General features: G+C 42.9%; 1 protein-coding gene across 2 annotated transcripts in view; it reads left to right on the top strand.

Moving 5' to 3' along the window:
• The window catches only part of OCA2 (OCA2 melanosomal transmembrane protein), a 143,146-nt gene that overhangs the window by 46,580 nt on the left and 73,375 nt on the right, over nucleotides 1-23,191 (top strand). The window contains exons 9-14 of one of the 2 annotated variants that reach the window (XM_081907554.1): nucleotides 217-370; nucleotides 12,934-13,005; nucleotides 14,908-14,973; nucleotides 16,213-16,269; nucleotides 17,118-17,242; nucleotides 19,882-20,020. In XM_081907554.1, the coding sequence (XP_081763680.1) occupies nucleotides 217-370; nucleotides 12,934-13,005; nucleotides 14,908-14,973; nucleotides 16,213-16,269; nucleotides 17,118-17,242; nucleotides 19,882-20,020 (613 nt within the window). Of the gene's footprint in view, nucleotides 1-213; nucleotides 371-12,933; nucleotides 13,006-14,907; nucleotides 14,974-16,212; nucleotides 16,270-17,117; nucleotides 17,243-19,881; nucleotides 20,021-23,191 lie in introns of both variants that reach the window. The other variant, XM_081907553.1, reaches the window with a different exon arrangement.

Genomic DNA, 23,191 nt, shown 5'->3' with positions numbered 1-23,191 from the left:
ACTAAGAGGTGTTTGCATCGCTTGTGAAAGTGAACTAAATCAAATTCTTAATATTTTATGATCTCAGTTTAAGTCATGATGTTGCCTGTAATAGCTTCGAGAAAGCTATCTGAAAGTAAAGTGTAAAAATAATAATATGATAAAGCTTTCTAGCATTTCCACTTCGTTCTGCCAAACAGCGTTGTTGTTTTTCCCCCCAAAAATATCTTTCAGCAGTAAAGAAACATCCATAAGTATTCAAGCTTTTCTCCAGGAATTGGAAACCGTTCCTCTTTCCATGACTCATCAATATCTTCATGCAAATGTAGAGGCTCAAGTCACAATTGCTTCAGTCATCTTAGCAGGTGTTTATGTGCTCATCATATTTGAGGTAAGAATATATTTTTTTAATATAAAAAAACTCAAAATAGTCGAGATGAGAAATAGGAATAGAATTGTTTTGAATAGTTAATGTATTTTAGAAATACCAAGAAGAAAACTTGCCTGTCAGTTCATTGCTACTAAGCACATCTTCTGCTTTATATTGGGCTCAGTCAATTTTCATCGTAGCTCCAATTCAATTCCAGTAACCATTCAGTTTTTAAATCCGCCATTTCTATGGGATTTGAAACTTGAATGTAATATCAGGTCTCAATTCCATGACAAATTATACTCAACTTAAAAAGCATTGATTGAGTCCCGGCATAATCCCACACATTTTTGACAGGAACACAGTGACTAAATGAGAATTTGCTTAAATACCTCTGCCTGCTTATAGTCACACTGGAATCTGTTTTGGTATTTAGTGCTGTGGTCTAAACCACAGAGCCGAGGGCTTGCCGATCAGAAGGTCAGCGGATCAAATCCCCACGCCGGGGTGAGCTCCCGTTGCTCAGTCCCAGCTCCTGCCAACCTAGCAGTTCAAAAGCACGTCAAAGTGCAAGTAGATAAATAGGTGCCACTCCGGCAGGAAGGTAAACGGTGTTTCCATGTGCTGCTCTGGTTTGCCAGAAGTGGCTTAGTCATGCTGGCCATATGTCCCGGAAGCTGTACGCCGGCTCCCTTGGCCAGTAAAGCAAGACGAGCGCCGCAACCCCAGAGTTGTCCGTGACTGGACCTAACAGTCAGAGGTCCCTTTACCTTTTATGGATCAGAAGGGTGTAAAAGTTGTAGTGCAAGTCCGTGAGGAGAGCAAGCAAAGATACCCGCCTCAAGAAACCATGTTGTTCGTGCCTTCCCTCTCTGCTCATAGCATGTTATAATCTAATTGATGTAGGGAGCTATGGCTTTCCTCTGGTACCTGCATGACGCTTGAAGCTGAGGTATCCAGAGCACAGATTGCCATTTTGAACACTTCTGCATCAAAGCAGGACAAGTAGATCAGGGATAGCCAACATGGTGACCTCCAGAAATTGTGGGACTACAAACCCCATCATCCCAACCAACATGGCCAATGCACAGATACTATTTAATGATTTAAATACTGCTATAACATAAAAAGAATATTGAAGCAGTTCACAGCAGTAATACATAAAGTATGCCATAAAAACCATACAAAAAAGAGGGTAAAAACAGACACCATTTAACCATTGTGAATTATGGGAATTGTAGCCAGTTAGCACAGTTGGTTAGAGTATGGTCTGATAACGCTAAGGCCATGAGTTTGGTTCCCATAAGGGCTACCTGCGTATTCCTCCATTGTAGAGGTTTGAACCAGATGACCCTTGGGGTCTCTTCCAATGCCACAATTTGATGATATTGAGGGCACCAAGTTGGCCAGCCCTGCAGTACAGCATAAGAGGAGGCTTGACTAGGCTTTTAGGATGCTATGTGAAGATGAACTACCCATCAGTATCTGGGAAACAACTGTGGGAGAAGGCTTGTTTCTTTGTCTTGCTTGCGGGCTTCTCCTAGGACTGAGGAACCTCTGGCTCTCCTTATATTGTTGGAATACAACTCCCACCATCGTTGATCATTGGCCATGCTGTTCGAGGCTGATGGGAAGTGGAGTCCAACAACATCTGGAGGGATGCTGGTTCCCTATCCCTGCTGTGGATGTTTGAATATCTGCTATGGAGTATAGGATTCTGCATCTGGCAGGGGCTGCCCCTTTCTTTCATTACCACAATAAGGGTAGATCTTCTGCTAAATACACCTACGGGCCGAAATGAAATAAATGGGTAGCTGGCCAGAATCTGCCAAAATTGGCCCCCTGAACAGTAGTGAAGCAGGGCCTGGTTTTGTCTTTGGTTTCAAAGTTAAAATCTCCTCCTTCAACTCTGTACAGTACAGTGGTACCTCGGGTTACAGATGCTTCAGGTTACAGACGTTTCAGGTTACAGACTCTGCTAACCCAGAAATAGTACCTCAGGTTAAGAACTTTGCTTCAGGATGAGAACAGAAATCGCGTGGCAGTGGTGTGGCGGTGGCAGCGGGAGGCCACATTAGCTAAAGTGGTACTTCAGGTTAAGAACAGTTTCAGGTTAAGAACGGACCTCCAGAACAAATTAAGTTCTTAACCCGAGGTACCACTGTATCAAGGAATTCTCCTTTTTGGCTGAAGAGACTTTGGAAAACACAGAATCTGGTCCCTGAACTCTGAGAGGTGCTTGGATTACAGGGGCAGCAGGGGAAGGGAATGTTAATTTAGTTGATGCTGTTTCACTTATACCTATCTATCTACCTACCTACCTAGTGCCCATCTAAGTTTTACATTCCCCCTCCCCGCCCTGGTTGTGTTATTTTTTTTCTGGGCACTTCACAACTTTTTCAGCAGCCCATCCTGCTGACTCTATAAGTAGATGAAAGATTTTTCTGCTCTATAATTAGGATAGCAGCCCTGACTCGGGCTGAAAATTCAGAATGTATTTATCCACTGGGTGGCGCTGCTTGCTGTTCTTAAATCATGGATGCTGCTTTCAGATCTCACTGTAAGCTTTAGCGGGGCTTTCTCACACAGAGGCTGTTGTTTTCTGGCAATAATCAGCAAGGTGCCATTTCTTTGTGCTGGGAAGCTGAAAACCAACTTTCAAGAGTGTCCCATTTTTATATCTTCTCCTGCCTTATAAAATATTGAAAAGGGCCACGTTTCAGTATGAGCTGTGCTCGTATCAAAACGTGACCCGCCTTGCATCATATTTGTGTTTTCTTGTTCTGATGGAGGCAGCTGTGGAATATTAGGCTGGGTTAATTGAATGCTACTGTACTGCTTCCAGCCTGCCCAAGGCTGCCTAGGGGAAAGGGAGCTGCAAAGTCTTAAAACGTAACAAAGTGCAAGAATACTCTTTGGCCCATGCACTTGCATGTGGATATGTATGCATGCTTGTGTGGTATTCATTCCCATGCATCCAAACTTTCAGAACTTGTTTATTTGGCAGCATAGGTTTTCTGGGGTAGAAGAATAAACGGTAGTAAAATGAATAGCTGCGGAGGAAATGAGATGATAAAAGACTTGACAATAAAGCTAAAAGCTACATAGGCAAACTTGTTGAATTGAAGAAAGGCAATACATTAAAAAACAGAGCAGGCATGTCATGTAAAGCTGAATATATATAAGAGAGAACAATGTTGCAACTGTTGTAGCTCAGTGGAACACACAGCATTCCAAAGGAACTACTAAAATTGGGTGTCTTGGTGATACAGATTAATTAAATACAAATGTTTAGCTTTTTGAAATCCCGCTGTTGGTTTTTTTTTTTGACAAAGATGCATACTTGGTATGTAGCTATGCTTGATGTATTTTAAAGCATTTTTTTGAGGGGGGGAGTGAGGTTGGGGTTGCTTTTTAAAATTTAGGTCCTCTATTTTCATTTATTAGGAAGCAGTTTTATTTTGCAATTTCCTTGAATACCTTTCCCTGTAGCTTGGATCTTGGCCAGCTTGTATTTTTCTGTCCACTCTTGCATACAAGTGCAGCCAGCTGAGTTTTGACCCAGAAGTGTTTCAGTAGCTTAGGTTAGGCTACCCATAGCAGAAAAACACAAAACAAAACAAACAAAACTGAGGTGCAGGTTCAGCTTTATATACTGGCCTGTTTGTCACAAACAATTGTGCTTTTATTGAAGTGGCTCTGACAGAACAAAGGTTCACCCCACCACCAAATATGGTAGACCTGAACAACTTGTTTTACCAACCCAACTGCAGCCCACCAGCCAAGGATTTTGGCTCACCAGATGATTGACAATTCAGGGGAGGGCTGCAGCTCAGTGGTAGGGCAGCTGCTTTGCATGCAGAAGGTCCCAGGTTCAACCCCTGACAGTTCCAGGTAGGACTGGGAATGTCCCTTGCCTGAAACCCAGGAGAGTCACTGTCAGTGCAGAAGGTATTGATTTGGGTGGACCTGGTCCAATTGACTCAGTATAAGAGTCAGTAAGCTGAGGCTCCAATACTTTGGCCACCTCATGAGAAGAGAAGACTCCCTGGAAAAGACCCTGATGTTGGGAAAGATGGAGGGCACAAGGAGAAGGGGACGACAGAGGATGAGATGGTTGGACAGTGTTCTCAAAGCTACCAGCATGAGTTTGACCAAACTGCGGGAGGCAGTGGAAGACAAGAGTGCCTGGCGTGCTCTGGGCCATGGGATCACGAAGAGTCAGACATGACTAAACGACTAAACAACAACAAAGGCACATTCCTCTTTCTCCTCCTTTTTACCCCAACCTTAGGCCTTTCATCAGCTGCCACATGTGGGTGGTAGATTGCCTGTTGTATAAACCTGAAATACGGTGATTGGCAGTGCTTTTTTCTGGGGGACGCAGGGGTACACATACCCCTAAACATTTGTGAATCTAAGTTTGGCTTCATTGAGGGGCAGTATTTCAATATGAGTAGGAAAATGAGAGTACCCCTAAACATTTTTGTAGGAGAAAAGCACTGGTGATTGGCAGAATGAGGATTGACAGCCTAGTTCAGGCTTCCTTAACCTCGGCCTTCCACATGTTTTTGAGACTACAATTCCCATCATCCCTGACCACTGGTCCTGCTAGCTAGGGATCATGGGAGTTGTAGGCCAAAAACATCTGGAGGGCCGAGGTTGAGGAAGCCTGGCCTAGTTGGATGGAGCTGCAGCAATAGCCTCCCAGCAGGACTGTTGCTGAGTTTGGGACTGTGTGAGCACACCAGTAGAGCCAATCTGGCACTTGTTTGGGGGCACTTGTTCAACCCCCCCAACCCTTTGTCAGGAGCTCGTCCTACTCTTGAGTAGGACCCTGGCAGAGACACATGCCCGACTGGCATGTTCTCTCCTTCCTGGTCTTTCGTTTGGGAGCTTCAAAAGCTTACTTCTGCCTGAACATCACAGCGACTGATGCCAATAGACATCGGCACACTTAGGGATCCGCAGAGTCTGTGCAGTTTGCGTAACAGGCCTCAGCAACTCAGCATTTTGGCTAATCTATTTTATTTACATATAAACACACATGGAGCACTGCAACATGGCTTCCTTTCTCTCTAGCATCAGACAGCGAAGAGAAAGAACAAAGGACAATAGTCCCACTTCACGGAACACAGTAACATAAACATCCTGTCTCCATCACTTTCCACTTTGTGGACTCAAAACATACACCATCATGTGATAGACAAAAATCCCATGACTGCAATCACGGAGCAGGAATTCTAACACCTTTGCTTCTCCTGGTAAGTGACAGCAGTTCAGCTGCCAGAGTCTGCTGCCCCACTGGATGAGCTTCTCTTGGTGATCAGTCAAACTTTGGATTAAATCCCATGAACCAAGTTTCTCCAGCAGAACTGTTATTGATCACAAGCAGGGCTGCCTAGCTGTTTTTTCAGCTAGATGTTGCTCAAATGTTCACTGATGAAATTCTCCTCTAACAGGTTTTGCTTGTGCTCCTGTTACAAGCAAATGAAACATTGGGTTCTGAATGTTTGATGATAGCTCTGAATGAGTCTGAAAATGGGTTTTCCCTCAAGATATATTTGGTTAGTGAGACTTGCTTCTTTCCCCCCCCTAAAGGTTTGCCTCCTTTGTCCAAAGCAATCTAAAGCTGCAATATTGACTATATCATGAAGTAGTGTTCTTTTTATGTGGAATTTGGTGGGTTGAGCCTGCGTTATGGAGATGAGTTGAACATAATTGTCAGTTCCTACGTTGAACTAGTGCTTTTACAATCTGTTGTAAATGAAGTAAAGCTCCCTTAGGATTTGGAAGGGTTTTGAATTCTTGCAATTAATCTTTTTCACTATTGCATAGTAACCTGGTAATGTTTTAGATCTGGGATTATGTTCACTCTTAAGAGGGATCACCAACCCTATGAGTGGCATTTACAACACTTTCTCCAAATTCAGAATGTGCCCACTGGTCCAAAAAGGCTTACAACCCCTGGGATATAATATGACAGTCCATTGAACAGTGCAATGAGGTGATGAAGATTCTCTGGAAGAATTTTTACCAAGTTGCTTAAGATTGTTGCAGAATATAATCAAAACATGTTCAGTTTGTGGTCTCTGTGTGGGAACTGGTAAACTGGTCATTCACATTATTTAACTGTTGTTGTTGTTGTTGACAGTATCTTTCAGCCTTCAAATATCAGAGTGAACAGGAATGATTTTTTAATTCCTCCTGAAAGTCAGTAAGGATGGTAACAGATGTACCTCATCAGGGAGGGCACTGCCACTGACAAGGCCCTGCCATGGGTCAAGGCCAACCAGGGATTTGTAGGACCCATAAATTATTGCTGCAGTTTTAAGCAAGACTGCTAGGAAGCAGGGACTCAGCTACCTTAGTAAAAAAACAGTGTTTTGAATGTGTTATAAACATGCAACACCAGGTGGCGCTGTAGAGCAGGAAACATTTCTATGTGATTTTACATGGCGTTTTCCCCCTTATAACGAACAATTTAATTTCTAGCTGTTCCCCCCCTCCCCCGTGTGTAGATCCACCCTAAGTCACACTGAATTCATTGGCCACATTATCATTGCTCACAAGTCTCATTTCCTTCAGTGGTATTTCCAAAGCAACATTCAAAGGATAGTTCCATAGGCTGGTCAGGTCAGGACATGTTTCTGCTTTGTATATGTGACCTATAAGAACTTTGGCTCTTTGGGGCACAAATTGACATTACTGACCTTCACTTTTTGTTCCATTAAACTTCTTTTTAGCACATACAGTGCACCCAGAATGTGACAAACCTACACCTTCTCTGCATTTTTCTTCAGGCAGAGGTTTGACTGATATTGAGTGTGAGTAACTTGGTATGAATTCTGAGCAGAAATTTAAATTCTCTAGATGGAATACATCTATGGTTCTTTGTTTGAGAATTGCTCAAGTCTTGCTTATTTTTGTCCCCCCCCCAACAATCAACTGAATGCATTCTTACCTGTTAAAAGGGACCCCTGACCATTAGGTCCAGTTGTGGACGACTCTGGGGTTGCGGTGCTCATCTCACTTTATTGGCCGAGGGAGCTGGCGTACAGCTTCTGGTTCATATGGCCAGCATGACGAAGCCGCTTCTGGCAAACCCGAGCAGCGCACGGAAACGCCGTTTACCTTCCTGCTGGAGCGGTACCTATTTATCTACTTGCACTTTGACATGCTTTCGAACTGCTAGGTTGGCAGGAGCAGGGACCGAGCAACGGGAGCTCACCCCGTCACAGGGATTCGAACCGCCGTCCTTCTGATCAGCAAGTCCTAGGCTCTGTGGTTTAACTTACAGCGCCACTCACGTCCATTCTTACTTGTTAGTTAGTCCCAATGGGCTCAATGGGGCTTATTCCCGAGAAAATATGTTTTTTGTAAATTCTGTTACAAGGATAAATTTCTATCAGAGCTTCAGTCATTAGATTTCCTGAATAAATTAAGTTATAAAGAATAAACCTTGAGGGATCAGCTGCTTTTTTCTTTATGGTGAAAGAGCATTGAACAAACAACATAAAATGTATAGAATGTAAGCTGACATTGTTGGTTTAGATATTTCCGTCCTGTTTGCTTAGTCCTCTATAATTTCCCCCCATTTTTTTTTATATCATTACACACCTACCAGAGACCAGTTCTGCTTTGAGTTTTTGCAGGCTCATTCTCACAGAAAGAGCTTGTATGTGACTGTCTTTGTGAGAGGGGCAATTTTATTTTTCTTAATATACAGCAGTGGTTCTCAAACTTTTTTCCTCTGAGCCACAGTTTCAGAATAAAAATTTGCTTGCACCACACCAAATTTTTTTTTATTGATAAGAAATACATTGGAAAAGAAAAAAGAAACAACTAGCAGTGCTCGTTTATATCACAGAACACAACTACTTTATAATACGATTGTAGGACATCCATAATATGGGTCATGGGACACGGTCACAACACAAGAAAATATATTGTCTGGGCAACTGAATAATACTCCCTGTACTTTGCAGTGCAGCACAAGAAGTTAGGGAGACTCACACTATTATCTAAATGAGTGATAACATTGTCTTTTATGCTGTGTGGTGAATACAGTGCTAGAACATATGGAAATCCACCCCCCTTTGTTTTCTGTGGCTGCAGTATTTGTAAAAAGTAACAGAAGAAGTAAACAAAATATGTTTCTGAGTGAGCTCAAGGGGTTCCCAACATTTGCTCAAAATTCAGCCCAAAGTGCCAGCTTGGTAATACTTCAACTCAGCCTTCTAGGTATACTACAGTGATCTTCAGTTAATATATACCTGTATACTATACTTCAGTTAATATATATACCACAGTGATCTTCAGTTAATATAAATACTGCATAGATGTTATTACTGCCCAGACAATTCTTTTTTGTTTGTTTGTGTGGGATCTCAATTTTTTTGTTTGAAAAGGGCTCTGTATTTATATGAGTACTGTACATGAAACCCTTGTCAGAGCAAAACAACAGGATCATCTCAGGTTTTGTTTTTATGACTACTTTCTCTTTTGTGTTTGGGGTCATCCACTTAGGTTGTTTTATTTATTTATTTCCTGGGACATGTCTTAAGGTACTTTTATATACCATGCTCCACTGCTTGTAATAGAGAAACAAAATGAATAAAACATAGTATGTTATTTATTCATACTCTACCAAAAGAAGCCTAATACGATGTTCATTAGAAAATGTTCTCTATGAATAGGCTTGCCATATTCCCCAAAGTGAAAATCTGGACAAAGTTGTTGAGCTTTTATTTTTTAGGAACATCTCACAAAAAAATAAGTTTTGGGGCTTTGGGGAGATTTCTTAATTGCCCTATTTGTCATATGTCCGGGTTTTCCGCCTGGACGCCATTTTTCAGCTCGATTCCCAGATGTGTCCGGGGAAACCTGGATGTATGGCAGCCTTATCTATATCTGCCTGAGGCAAAGGACAACAAGGCAACTAGGCTAGCAGTTGACTTTTACTTCAACTGGTAATTGGACAGAGTGCTCCACCATGACTGAAGAAACCAGTCTAGCTTAGTGGGTCCGGTGGTACACACAGTTCCTTTCTGCTAACATCCTGGTGTTGCTCCCTGCCCCCTAGTATTTGCTGCCTGAAGCAGGCAGTAGGGCTGGCGCTGTTAATTTCCTCATTAAGTACAGTGGTACTTCGGGTTACAGATGCTTCAGGTTACCAGCTAACCCAGAAATAGTACCTTGGCTTAAGAACTTTGCCTCAGGATGAGAACAGAACTCACTCGCTTGTGGCGTGGCGGCAGCGAGATGCCCCATTAGCTAAAAGTGGTACCTCAGGTTAAGAACAGTTTCAGGTTAAGAATGGACCTCCAGAACGAATTAAGTTCTTAATCCAAGGTACCACTGTAAATGGATATAGGGTAGAAGATTGAAAAAGAGCAAACAGGAGAGCTTTCCTTAAATACTAATTGTCGAAAATCTTGCATTACTTTCTCTTTAGTAATGGCAAATGCAATCATAAATGAAGGGGAAATGTTCTTTTTTAAATCGCCTTCTGGATTATCTCATATATCTCAGAGTACTGGTGCTTATGTAGTCAAAATGGAACAATCCATGTTCAAGTACACTATATGCCACAATGTGTAAGATTTTTTCAGTTTTGTTGCTATCAGCAACTGTTTTGACCCCTTCTGGTGTCCTCTGCCAGATGGCACAGTAAAGTATACTTCTTCAACATAGTGCAGACTTAAAGCATAAATTCAGAAATCAGCAATCAACTTCCTTATAGTTCTTAGTCTTTGAATAAAAAACTGAGTGGACTATCAAAAACATATATTTTCTGGATTTGGGCTGGGAAGGCATTCATTGTTTTAAATTATGAGACTATTCTTGGTTTGGTTCTTAAACAGCCCTTTACCACCTGGGACTCCCCAGTGCTACAGCCTTAGCACAATGAATTTTAGAATGAAACACCCCCAACAATGCATGGAATTGTTTAACAAAATCCACTCAAGCTCTTCCTCAAAAGGAGTAGGAAGCTGATTCTAGATATCTGAATTTCTGCATCAGTCAGTCCTATTTTTTTAGAAACTATGTAAACCCACACTGTCTGGCAGAAGTCACCAGAAAAGAATAAATTAGCTGCTGATAACAAAACACTGCAAAACTTTACATAGAGTGGACAAAACAACAACAGCACAGTAGCTTTCAGACATTTGAAATCTTACCTTACTGCAAGTGATTTATGGCATGTTAAATATCCATTTCAAATTCCTGTTCTGTTCCTCAGAAGGCCTTGTGAGAAGATGTTTCTTCGTCTCAGGGAATTTCGCTTGAGGAGAGGTTTAAAAGTAGATCTTTACAGTATTTTTTTTACAATGAAAGAACTAGCTGTTGATGGTTATCCTAGGTAAAGGTAAAGGGACCCCTGACCATTAGGTCCAGTTGTGGCCGACTCTGGGGTTGCGGCGCTCATCTCGCTTTATTGGCCAAGGGAGCCGGCATACAGCTTCCAGGTCATGTGGCACTTCTGGTGAACCAGAGCAGCACACGGAAACGCCGTTTACCTTCCCGCTGGAGCGATACCTATTTATCTACTTGCACTTTGACGTGCTTTCGAACTGCTAGGTTGGCAGGAGCAGGGACTGAGCAACAGGAACTCACCCCGTCGCGGGGATTCGAACCGCCAACCTTCTGATCGGCAAGTCCTAGGCTCTGTGGTTTAACCTACAGTGCCACCCGCATCCCGATGGTTATCCTAGACAATCGATATACCAGTGAATTCTGAAATAGCAAAGGAAATGCTGTGGATGATGTAGGATGTCTGACACCGTATCTTTATCATTATGTTACTGCCATACTAAGTCAAACCCTTGGTGCATCTAGTTTGGTATTGTGTGTAAGTCTGCTCAGCCTCCTCTGTGAGATGGCTCCCATTGCCGGGATCCTTGGGCCAGTTCTCAATGCCTGGTGGGAGATGTCCCAACCTCTCCCTCTGGCCATGGACATTTGAATTTGGCCTGCCTGCAAACTGGCCAATCGCAGGAGGGCCTTGAGGCAGGTTTTGGATGGGTAGAGCTGACTGGGACTCCTGCTGGAGCCTTCACTCAGGTGCATTCCATGGGCTTAAATAACAACCACCTCCTGGACCCGGCACCACAGTCATCTTTGGATCTCCCAGCCACCCTCCTTGGCTATATGGCTCACACCACTCACTATTGAGGGTGTTGCCTTTGGTATGACCTTGCTATGGAACTTTCGGTTGCTGTATTTAGGGCCAGAGAGGAATTTATTCCTCATACTAAGTTGGGATTGCAGGGTTCATGAGCCCATGGAGGGAGCTTGTGGTGTACAACAAGCTGGTGCTATGCGTGCATATACAAGTTCAAAGAGCCATGGCCATTGTGTGTATTGGTGTTTGGGGGCAGAGATAACCCCTACAATGCCTTTTGTACCCATGCTTGTGTGTAATGAGTTTAGGGAATCTGTGTTGAGTTCAGCTGCTGTGCATTCTGTGATAGGTCTCTGTCTAGGATTAAAATGGAATACTGCTGAAATCTGAATTCAGATAAAACGAGCAACAGAAGCTAAACCTTTTATCAAGTTTTCACCCTATTGTGACAGAAACAAAAAAAGAGTCACAGGGGTTGCTTTATTACTTTCCGTTCAGCCAAAGACATTCTAATGAAATTAGAAGTGAATGAGCTTTCGTGGAATGATGCTTTCATCAGAAAATAAATCTGAGTAATATTTTAAGTATTGCTAACTCATTTGAAGGTGATTCGGTGATAACTGTAAATTCTTTCAATTATATTAAACCTTTTGCAATTGCATTTCGTTTAATGAAATTACCCACTTGATGGCTAAAGAAGAAGAAGAAGATTGTTTGTAGAACCAATCTTGTGGACATCCTTAATCAAGTTGGCATGGAGGCCTTAAACATTTATTGAGATATTCCATCTTGCCACTTCCCTCTTAAATATTTGCAAACAGGCGGCAAAGTAATGAAAACTGAATGAAATGCTTTATCTTGGTTTCCACAGGGGGGACATCTATGTAAAAGTGATGCGATTGTTGCAATTACAACACTCCAGCCACTAGAATGTGGTTGAGAGAGAGGAAATTGTGTCTCCTCACAATTCAAGGTTTCGTCAAAAGTAGGGGGATTTGACATTCTTCCAATGTGGGGACAAAACGTGCATGTCCTTGTAGATCTAAGGATGAAACCCTAAAGCATGGCAGAACTAAATTATGTTTCCTCTCTCACAACTTCATTTGAACTCAGTTAGTTATTAGTTAGTAAATTAAATTGTAAACATGAATCCTAAGCTACCAAATAGGTGATTCAGGATCCTCAGGGTGGGGCTGCATGTTGAAGTGGGTGTGGCCAAAGCATTAAAACAGGTGTGGCCAAAGTGTAAAAGCAGGCAGTAGAACCCTTCCAGGTGGACTTATGGACTGTGGACCAGTCACTTCTGATATTGACGTGCCAGTATTTGCCTTGAAGACGTCTCTAAGCAGTGTGTTCAAAGGACCAAGATGGGGAAGATGTGACTTTACATCATATGGAATAAGAGTTAAAAGGACAACAACTGGACTAATAGGGTTGGTCCCTCCTGTTGTTGCAGATTGTTCACAGGACATTAGCGGCGATGCTGGGCTCCCTGGCTGCCTTAGCTGCCCTTGCTGTGATCGGTGATGTAAGTAGCAAAATCTCATATGTTCCTTTTACAAACTCCCAATTCCTAAATCCACTTACAACCTTGCCATGACCAGCAGCCGTCTTGGGAGGGAAGGAAACATTTCAGTGAAAGTGTCTGTAGTCATCCACACTATTTAGCGTAGGCACAAAATGGCTTGTGTTGTGTGTTTGCATGTGTGAATCAGGACAGGGACCCTGAGAGTTCTTTGCAGGTGTAAGAACTACACACACACACACACACACACACACACACACTCTTATAGTTATATAGTTCTTAAGTGTGCCATCTATATATATATGATTCCCTCATATAGATGACACACTTAAGTAGGCTTCTTAAATTCATTATGCATAATGATGGGGCATAGGAGGAAAGCATCTCTGAGATGTGCTGGCCACAAGCTGTTAAGGTCTTGATAGCCATGTGACAGTGGATAACTAATTTAGATTTCTTTAAAATGGGATTAGACAAATTCATTGTCAGGCGCTGGAGTCAGGCGTAGGTCAGCAATAAAACAATAAAACATCGGATGGCAGTGAAGTTAACTCTTTATTCAAAGAAACAAAACAGCTCATCCCTAGTGGTCACAGCAACCTTTCCCAGTAGGTCTTGCCCCAATGAGGCAGCTGCAAGGCCTGAAGGCCCTCACCTTCCCACTGCTCTCTATGGCTCTTCCCCTGGTTAATTCCCCAGCAGCCTAAGGCTTCATCATCTTGTCTCATGTTGCTCCACCCTCTTCATTTCTCTCTGTGTTCTGTGAGACTGGCGAGGGCGGGGGAGATGGTTGCAGCAGGACTGGGAGACCCCTAGGATTCTTCAGCAGCCTGCCTCATCTCTGTCTCCTGAACCTCCTCCTCTCCTGCCTTTGAGTCTGGACTGCCGTCTGCCACAGCCTCTTCCTGCTCACTAAGATAGATAGATAGATAGATAGATAGATTCTTTATTGTCATTACACAAGTGCAACATTGCACAAGTGCAACGAAATTGGATGCCATCCCTTAAAAACAACAAAAGCAAAACCCTGTTGCCTCTTCAGTTTCTGACACCTCCCCCCCCCCCAGTCTGCTCCCTCTTTCCCCTCTGACCCTTCACTGCTGTCCAACCACCAATCCCCTGGCTCTGAGCCTTCTTCCCCAAGGGTTCCCCAGCTGGTACCTCCCACCATTCTTCTGCATCCACCATGGCATTCATGGTGGATGAGGCTATCAGTGCTCATAATAGCTCTATAACACTTCTAGGCAGCAGGCCTCAAAATTCCTGTTACTGGGTAACAGAAGTGGAAGCCCACAGGTTTCTGTCTGGTCACTGTAGGAAAGAGGATGCTGGACTAGAAAAGCCTTTGGTCTGATCCAGCAGGAGTGCTCTTATGTTCTTAACAATACCCTTTTTGTTGTGATTTTCTTCTTCCTCTTCATTATCTGTTCAGTTCTTTAAATTATTATAAACATTCTTATCACGGCACAGCGGACAAATCCTTGCCAAATCAACATTGTTTTTAAGAAAAACTGTTCAGTTTTGTCTCTTGGTTCTTAAACTTGAAAATTGTTTCTCCCTGAACTGTCCACAGAAAGAACCTGCATGATATTATCTTGTCAGCAAAACAGCAACCAAAGGAGCCCAGTATTTCAGTTTTCATTTATGTCTATAAAGGTGCAGTAAGTTGTAGAAAAACAAAAATAATAAGACAATCGAAAATGCTTAATGTAGGCACCTTGTAAATGAGCCCTTCAGGTTGTCTGTGTTTTACAGGGCCAACAGAGAAATTCTTGCAAAAAGACTAACTAATTTCCGTCAAAGTGCATTTTAATAGTGTTTTTTTTTAAGAGTTTGCATTTGCAGAGCTAATCGCTAGGTAGGAGATCTATGGGATTAAATGATAATTGCACTCTCTAATTGCAGAAGCCGAGCCTGGTCAAAGTAGTGGCATGGATTGATTATGAAACACTGGCGCTTTTGTTCGGAATGGTAATTAAAAACTTCTATATATACACCTTGTGCCTTAAGTGTTCTGGAATTATATCAAACTTAATTGTTGCTAAACGTTAAAAAAATATGCTACATTTGAGAGCAGCTACAGTCATATTAGTTCCCTTTGAAGCTTTTCCAGTGTAGGAATTTGGAAATTTAATGCCTCTTAATGTCACTGGAAGCTTCTGGGCAAATTTAGGGTTGGCAGATTTTGAAATCATTTTGGTATCCTCCATTGGCTTTTGTGGTAGGAGAAATAATTTCATAATGCAGGGGAGCATGCATTCCAACAGATATGACTTCAAATTTTTGCTTTGTTAGTACTGACCAGGGCTTTTTTCCAGCCAGAACTCACTGAAACCGAGTTCCGGCATCTCTTTGGTGTGTTCCAGCACCTCTGTAGCGTGGCAGCATGTTGGCACATCAGTATGTCGCTGGGGGCTGCGTGACAGAAGCTGCGGGTGGCATGGTACTCTGTGTTGCATGACGAAGGCTGCGGGTGGTATTGCAGAAGGCAGCATAAGGCTCCCCCCTTTAAAAAAAAGCTCAACAAGTTCTAGCACCTCTTTTTCTAGAAAAAAAGCCTTGGTACTGGCTATCAAGTGACAAGCAATAAATAGATCCTTAAAAAACTGGGAAGCAGTTTGCACTGAATCTCTGATCATTTTTGAGCTAGTAAAGATTAAGTTTTGGGGCCCCTCCAGATGGTTTTTAAAAAATATATATATTGTGCATCCATGATTACTTGTGCACTTGCAAAATATCTGGACTGGCTATACTGGTTCATTTCCGACGAGTGCATGTCCTGTAATTTCCTGGTTACATTCCGTAGCTTTTTATACCACAAACGTCGTGGTTTATTTTTATTTTTGTTGCACTGTAGTTCTGGAGTTCAAGTAATGCAGTGACACTGGGGAAGCATATTGGAACAACTACTAAAATGGAAAAATGTGTCGACGGTCCAGTATAAATTGACCTGCGCTATTATTGCATCTGTGGCACGCTGCAGGATGCACCCATAAAAAGACCTCAGTGGAGGGTGCCCTGGTGAATCCCTCTATTCCAAATGAAAACCTGTGCATTCCCTTTTAAGTTTAGTAAGGGAAAATATATGTGCAAATTTGAACAGAAGTGTTCTCCAAAAATGGGAAGGGGTGGGTGCATTAAAGCATTCTTTATTGATGAAAACTAACTGTATAAATAGTTAAATCTTTTCCTTTTTTTTAACCTCCACAGATGCTTTTAGTTGCCATCTTTTCTGAAACTGGGTTTTTTGATTATTGTGCAGTAAAGGTAGGTCTGTTCCTCCTTTTTAGTGGAAAGCATTTATATACTATTTAGCACTAGAATTTAATAATACTTTGCCATCTTTGCTATACAGAACCAAAAAAAAAAAAATCAAAAAAAATCATGCTTGAGTCCATTTGACTCCCTTCCCCTCTCAGGTCAATTACGTATTTCTAGCCTATTCGTGCTTTGATCATTACTGGCAGACCTTGCAAAAAAGGCAGCAACATTCATCCTGTAATTTTCTAAAGGTTTTAGCAGATGGATGACGCTTTTGGCAAAATTATCTTAGAAGTGGTGGGTAAGGGCTGTAGGCAACAGTGCTCAACTCTCTTAAACCTTGTTTAAATTAATGGTACTTAAATGCCATTAGTATCAATAAGGCAAAGAGGACCACTTCTCACATTAAGTAGTGGCAAATGGTGAATGCCTGCCGCAGCATGTACTATCAGTGAATGTGCATTGCTATAATATAAAATGGACTCCTTGGGAGGAAGAGCGGAATATGTATTTGATTTTTAAGAAATGACAATAAAACACACCTTTGCAGCATTTTACATGTACTCATAAATTTTAATTTAAGGCACGATTTGCTTTGGCTTCATTGTATCTTAGGGAATGTATGATAACACTGGCTTTTGTCTTCTGAAATACTTAGATTCGTAAGCCCCCCCCCTTTCCCCATTTTGAAAAACTGGCAAAAGTCACTTTACCACAGCTTAATAAACACTGTACCTCTTGGTATGAGGTGATGCTGAATGACAGCTCCACATCTAGTTGCTTAGCAAGAACTGTGATGTTGTCCATCGTGCTAATCAATTCCATCATATTTCCTCTGTGTCTGTTTTTATTAGGCTTACAGACTCTCTCGAGGCAAAGTGTGGGCCATGATTATCATTCTCTGCCTCATTGCTGCGATTCTCTCAGCCTTCTTGGACAACGTTACTACAATGCTCCTTTTTACCCCAGTCACCATAAGGTAGTTCTTCAAAAGACAAGCAAGCAAGCAAGCAACAAACAAACAAAACCTCATAAAGGTGGGATGGGCAGGGGATTCAAACCATTTTGAGTGTCCTAATATGATCTGAACACAGGCAGGTGGGAGGTCACCCTGACCATGTGTTCACTCAGGTCGCCTCACTTCTCTCTTGACTTCAGACAGGCGACAAATCCCCCTCTCCCATATGGTCAGCTCCAATGTGGGCTGTTTTCTTACAGTCCCAAGAGGCTAGGATTGTGTTTGTCTTTACTGGAGGAGGGAAGGAGGGAAGAAGATAGACCTAACAGGCAGACTGTGGGTCACCAGGATTTTTGCAACAAAGCAATGGTTGGGAGAAAACAGACCCAGGGAGGGATTTACCTGGAGACCTTCCAGAGAGAGATGAGTCATCATGTGACTCAGAGCATGGTGTGGGCAGCTACGTTTATTGACTCATGTGCTTGCCCCATTCATGCATAAAGGTGGAGGTGGAGGCTTGACCTTAGACTACCAGGCATTTGTATGTGTGATGGCAGCTGAACCCAACCTTATCTCTCCATGCTTTATTCTTTCAGGCAGTTCTGCTTTAGTCTTGCTTCAGTTTTGAAGTGCAGCCCACTTCAAAACTGAAGCAAAGTGCCTGCAATGATGAGTTTTCAGTTGCCCTCACCACTGCGTAATAAAAACTTGACTTTCCACCCCTAGCTTTATTTGAGGGCTGACATATAGATGCACACCCTCAATATACTGACACTCCTTTCTCCTGCCTGCTGGTTTGTGAGTTTTCAGCTGGAAATTAGTCTTGAAGGCCAAACAAAAGTAATTGTACTTTCCCCTCCTTTCAGCCCATAATGGTAGAATTGTCCCTGAGTAAAATCAATATTGCTAAGGTATTGGTTGTTTCAGATATGCTGCAAAATGTGGAAGTTGACTTAACTGGTAATAATTTATGTGCGCATATATTTTTCATATGCAGATGTCACGGCGACATGACTTTTTAATTTCCTTATCTGGAACCTCCCCCCCCCCTCTCTCTCTCACACACACTGTTTTTAAACAAGCTCTGTTTCCTCCCCTCCCCTCTCTCACTGCTGTGTTAGTCATTCACTTTATTTTGTTGCTGTCTTCCTCAGACTTCTTCAGTCCAATTTTAAAATGGTATTCTAAGCTGCTATTACCATGGTGATGCAGCTTAGTAGAAAATTCTCCTGATTCCTTGACAATAAGGCTTTAGCCCTTTACCAGCGGTGCATGAAATATGATCTTATTTTCTTGTCACATTTTGTGTCAAATTCAGTATTTTGCAGGAGTTACCAAGATGAATCCCAATCCTATATACTAGGGGCGGACAACCTCAGGCCCAGGAGCCAGATGTGGCCCTCCAGGCATTTCTGTCTGGCCCCTGGGTTTGTCCCCAGCCAGTGTCCCTTTCCTGGGCCACACCAGTCACTATTCCTGCTCTACACCCTTCTCAAGTGCTTTTATGCACTTGGCAGGGCTAAGTGTCCTTAAACTATGTGATTGCGTCCTGTTTGCCTGGATGGATGTGTAGAGTAGCTTTTTCTGTGGCTGGAATGTAGCTCTCATCAGTTGCTCTGTTATGTACTGAAGTTCTCACCCTGAGCCAGTAGGGGGATACTATAGATAGTTTTCACTCAGGTCTGCATATGCAAACAAGGAACTGAAAGTGACGTTCAGTGATTGGATAGTTACAGAAAGTTGTTACTGTTGCTTTGTAGTTGAGCTCTATATAAGCAGATTGGCTGAACCCTTCAGCCCAGTTCTGTTCTGGCCTGTGAATAAACACGAGCTGTCAGAAGAATGGCTGTGTCGTCTGATATGTTCACCCACAACTTAACATGCTCTGTTTACTTTTGCATTTGACCCCATCACATTTGCCTCTGGCTTTGCCTACCACTGGCTTGTGGCCTCTCTGCTGAAAAAGGGTCCTCACCCCTCTTATATACCAAACCATTCTTTAAGGGGGGGGGGTCCTCCATATAGCTAGAACAGCACCATCCATGCACAAGGCAAGCTGGTTTGCAGAAATACAAACAAACACCAAACCAGTCCAGTTAGGCCTGAGCATGGAATACTGACTTGTCTGTTGAGAGCAAAACATGGGGCAGGTTTGGGAGGAAATGGAATGGAGTGCCTCGGAAAAGACATGGTTGGCTGGAACCCTGGAACAGGAGCACTCCACTTCACAACATATTGTCGCAGGGCCTGCTTGTGAATACTAGTCGTCATGCTTTTGTCAATAGGAAAAGGGATTTAAGGAGAGGAAGTGGAGGAGCAACGCAAGCAAACTGCAAGCAGATCTGCATCTATTATAATTTCCGCTAGATTCCACTGTTTGAACTGTTTGTCTGTTCTTTGCAAATCAGGTCTGTACAAGAAAGCTGCAATCTAATATTCAGCAAAGTGAGGGACTATTATGTGAATGCTCTTCTTATGATAAGAGCGAAAAATGATTTGCTCATTGGGGCGTGGGACACGATATTTATTTTTATCTATCACAAATGCTAATGGGCTCTCTTTCTGGCGCATAGTTTGAGCTAGCTTTGGAAACATAAACCAGCGATTTTAGAAATCATATGAAAAGGATCAGATTGTATTTTTGATCTGTGTCTTTGCAGGTTATGTGAGGTGCTTAACCTAGATCCCAGGCATGTCCTGATTGCCGAAGTAATCTTCACAAACATTGGAGGGGCCTCTACAGCTATTGGGGACCCACCCAATGTGATTATTGTTTCAAAGCAGGAGCTCAGGAACGAGGTATGTATTGCTGCCTATTGTGCAAATGGAAAATAAATACAGATGCTCTATTCAGCAGTGCTTATCTGTTCTTCCCACTGTGCTGAAAGATAAAAGACTGCACCTGTTCTGGCACAGAACCAGTTGTTATTTCCCCCCCCAGACTGATGCTGTAAGGGATAATGCAAACCTGAGGAAAGAAAGAAAAACACCCCACACTAATACATAATACATATGCATCTCATCTCTGATTAATATAAATTCTACTTTAGTATAAAGGCTGCAGTTCCAGATACACACTTACCTGGAAATAAGTTCTAGTGAATTCACTGGAACTTACTTCTGAGTAGATACACATAGGCTTGCACTGTAAGTGATGGAAATTACGGGATTTGCAGCTGGGTAATTGGTTTGTTTGTTTGTGATTTTGCCATCCATTTAATCAGGCTTTTTAGTTGTATTGACCATTGCCTTGTTTTCTTCCTTCTCCTTAATCTGGGCATGCACACACACACACACACACACACAAACACACACAGATTTTTTTAAGCATACAAATCCAAAACAACAAACAATTCCCCCCTTTCCCATTGGAGAATTGAACGACAAACGACATTATGGATGCAGTATTGATATGGGAACAGTTAAAGGTAAAGGTAAAGGTACCCCTGCCCGTACGGGCCAGTCTTGACAGACTCTGGGGTTGTGCGCCCATCTCACTTAAGAGGCCAGGGGCCAGCGCTGTCCGGAGACACTTCCGGGTCACGTGGCCAGCGTGACATCGCTGCTCTGGCGAGCCAGAGCCGCACACGGAAACGCCGTTTACCTTCCCGCTGGTAAGCGGTCCCTATTTATCTACTTGCACCCGGAGGTGCTTTCGAACTGCTAGGTTGGCAGGCGCTGGGACCGAGCAGCGGGAGCGCACCCCGCCGCAGGGATTCGAACCGCCGACCTTTCGATCGGCAAGTCCTAGGCGCTGAGGCTTTAACCCACAGCGCCACCTGCGTCCCTATGGGAACAGTTAATAATATATATTTTTTCCTCAAACATTTTATACTTAATGTACAGAATACACTTTCCCCTTAAACATCAGATACTCTTTATGCGTTCCATAATGACCTTCTGGTTTTTATAAACATAACAGTAGCTTAAATTATAACTTCTGGTTTGTTGCGTTTGCACAGAGATGCACTTTTATTGCCATGTCATGAACACGGATGGAGGGATTTGTTGCTGTCCTGGGATTTTCCATTCTCTTTCTTTCCCACAGTTGAGCTTTGTATGACTTGTGAAATGTAAAGACTCGTCTCCTTTACTTGAGGATATCACCTTCTTTTAACATTTAAAACATGACTTTTGAAGACCAGTGACTCCCCAAATATCTCAACTTGATATCATTTATACTTGAAAAAGGTCTATCACAGTTGTAGATATTTTTATTGGCTACTCAAGCTTCTTCCAGTGTTAACCTCAGCTTGCACTGACACTGTGTGAACAATATGGTGGATAATGGTTACTTACCCAGTCACAGGGTGGGCAGCAGATGTGGTCCATCGTACCAAACTCCTTCCTCTTAGGAGCAATGCCAGGGCTAGGCAGTTGGCAGTTAGGGAATTCCCAGGCCAGCCACTGGAGATTGGCGGGCTTTCCCGCCATCTGTTATTTGAATCCTGGCCAATCCGGCTGGACTATGTGGGTGGGGTTTGGGACCCGATAAAGGCTGGCTGCACTGACCTCCAGTGACACAGTGCATTAATTTAATACGACCCCAACTGGTTTTGGGGGGAGTCACTTCTCTATGTATGTGTGGCACATATACAGTGGTACCTCAGGTTAAGTACTTAATTCGTTCTGGAGGTCCATTCTTAACCTGAAACTGTTCTTAATCTGAAGCAGCACTTTAGCTAATGGGGCCTCCCGCTGCCGCCGTGCCGCCGTAGCACAATTTCTGTTCTCATCCAGCTGTGGAACCCTTGGAGAAGAAGGCTCAGAGCGAGGGGATTGGTGGTTGGACAGCAGTGAAGGGTCAGAGGGAAAAGAGGGAGCAGACTGGGGGGGGAGGTGTCAGAAACTGAAGAGGCAACAGGGTTTAGTGAGCAGGAAGAGGCTGTGGCAGAGGGCAGTCCAGACTCAAAGGCAGGAGAGGAGGAGGTTCAGGAGATAGAGATGAGGCAGGCTGCTGAAGAATCCTAGGGGTCTCCCATTCCTGCTGCAACCATCTCCCTCCCCCCCCGCCAGTCTCACAGAACACACAGAGAAATGAAGAGGGTGGAGCAACATGAGACAAGATGATGAAGCCTTAGGCTGCTGGGGAATTAACCAGGGGAAGAGCCTTAGAGAGCACTGGGAATGTGAGGGCCTTCAGTCCTTGCAGTTGCCTCATTGGGGCAAGACCTACTGGGAAAGGTTGCTGTGACCACTAGGGATGGTCTTGTTTCTTTGAATAAAGAGTTAGCTTCACTGCCATCCAATGTTTTATTGTTTTATTGCTGACCTACGCCTGACTCTAGCTCCTGACAATGAATTTGTCTAATCCCATTTTAAAGAAATCTAAATTAGTTATCCACTGTCACATGGTTATCAAGACCTTAACAGCTTGTGGCCAGCACATCTCAGAGATGCTTTCCTCCTATGTCCCATCATTATGCATAATGAATTTAGGAAGCCTTCTTAAGTGTGTCATATATATGAGGCAATCATATACAGTGGTACCTTGGGTTAATTACTTAACTCGTTCTGGAGGTCCGTTCTTAACCTGAAGCACCACTTTAGCTAATGGGGCCTCCTGCTGCCTCTGCGCCGCTGCTGCACGATTTCTGTTCTTATCCTGAAGCAAAGTTCTTAACCTGAAGCACGATTTCTGGGTTTGCGGAGTCTGTAACCTAAAGCATATGTAACCTGAGGTACCACTGTATATACTTCTCTTGGAGATCCTGATTGCTCCAAGGTGATACTTTCCAGAAATACATTGGGTTCTCGCTCTGTGTGTGTTTTTTAAAATGTTTCTTCAGACAGATGAAATACAGTCTTCAAGTCTAGATTTTTAAACATTGGGAATGGAAATCTGAAAAGCAGCTTATTGCCTCAAACAGAAATAAAATAATACAAAAGCTGTATTTTATGTTAGGCATCGGTTTATTGTGCTTGATAGATCTCTTTCTCTCCTTTATAGACTTCATCTCTTGCTCTGCT

The sequence above is a fragment of the Podarcis melisellensis genome (assembly GCF_964234715.1).
Source record: "Podarcis melisellensis genome assembly, chromosome: 4".
In the NCBI taxonomy this organism is placed as follows: Eukaryota; Metazoa; Chordata; class Lepidosauria; order Squamata; family Lacertidae; genus Podarcis; species Podarcis melisellensis.
This window is presented reverse-complemented; position numbering and strand designations above follow the sequence as displayed.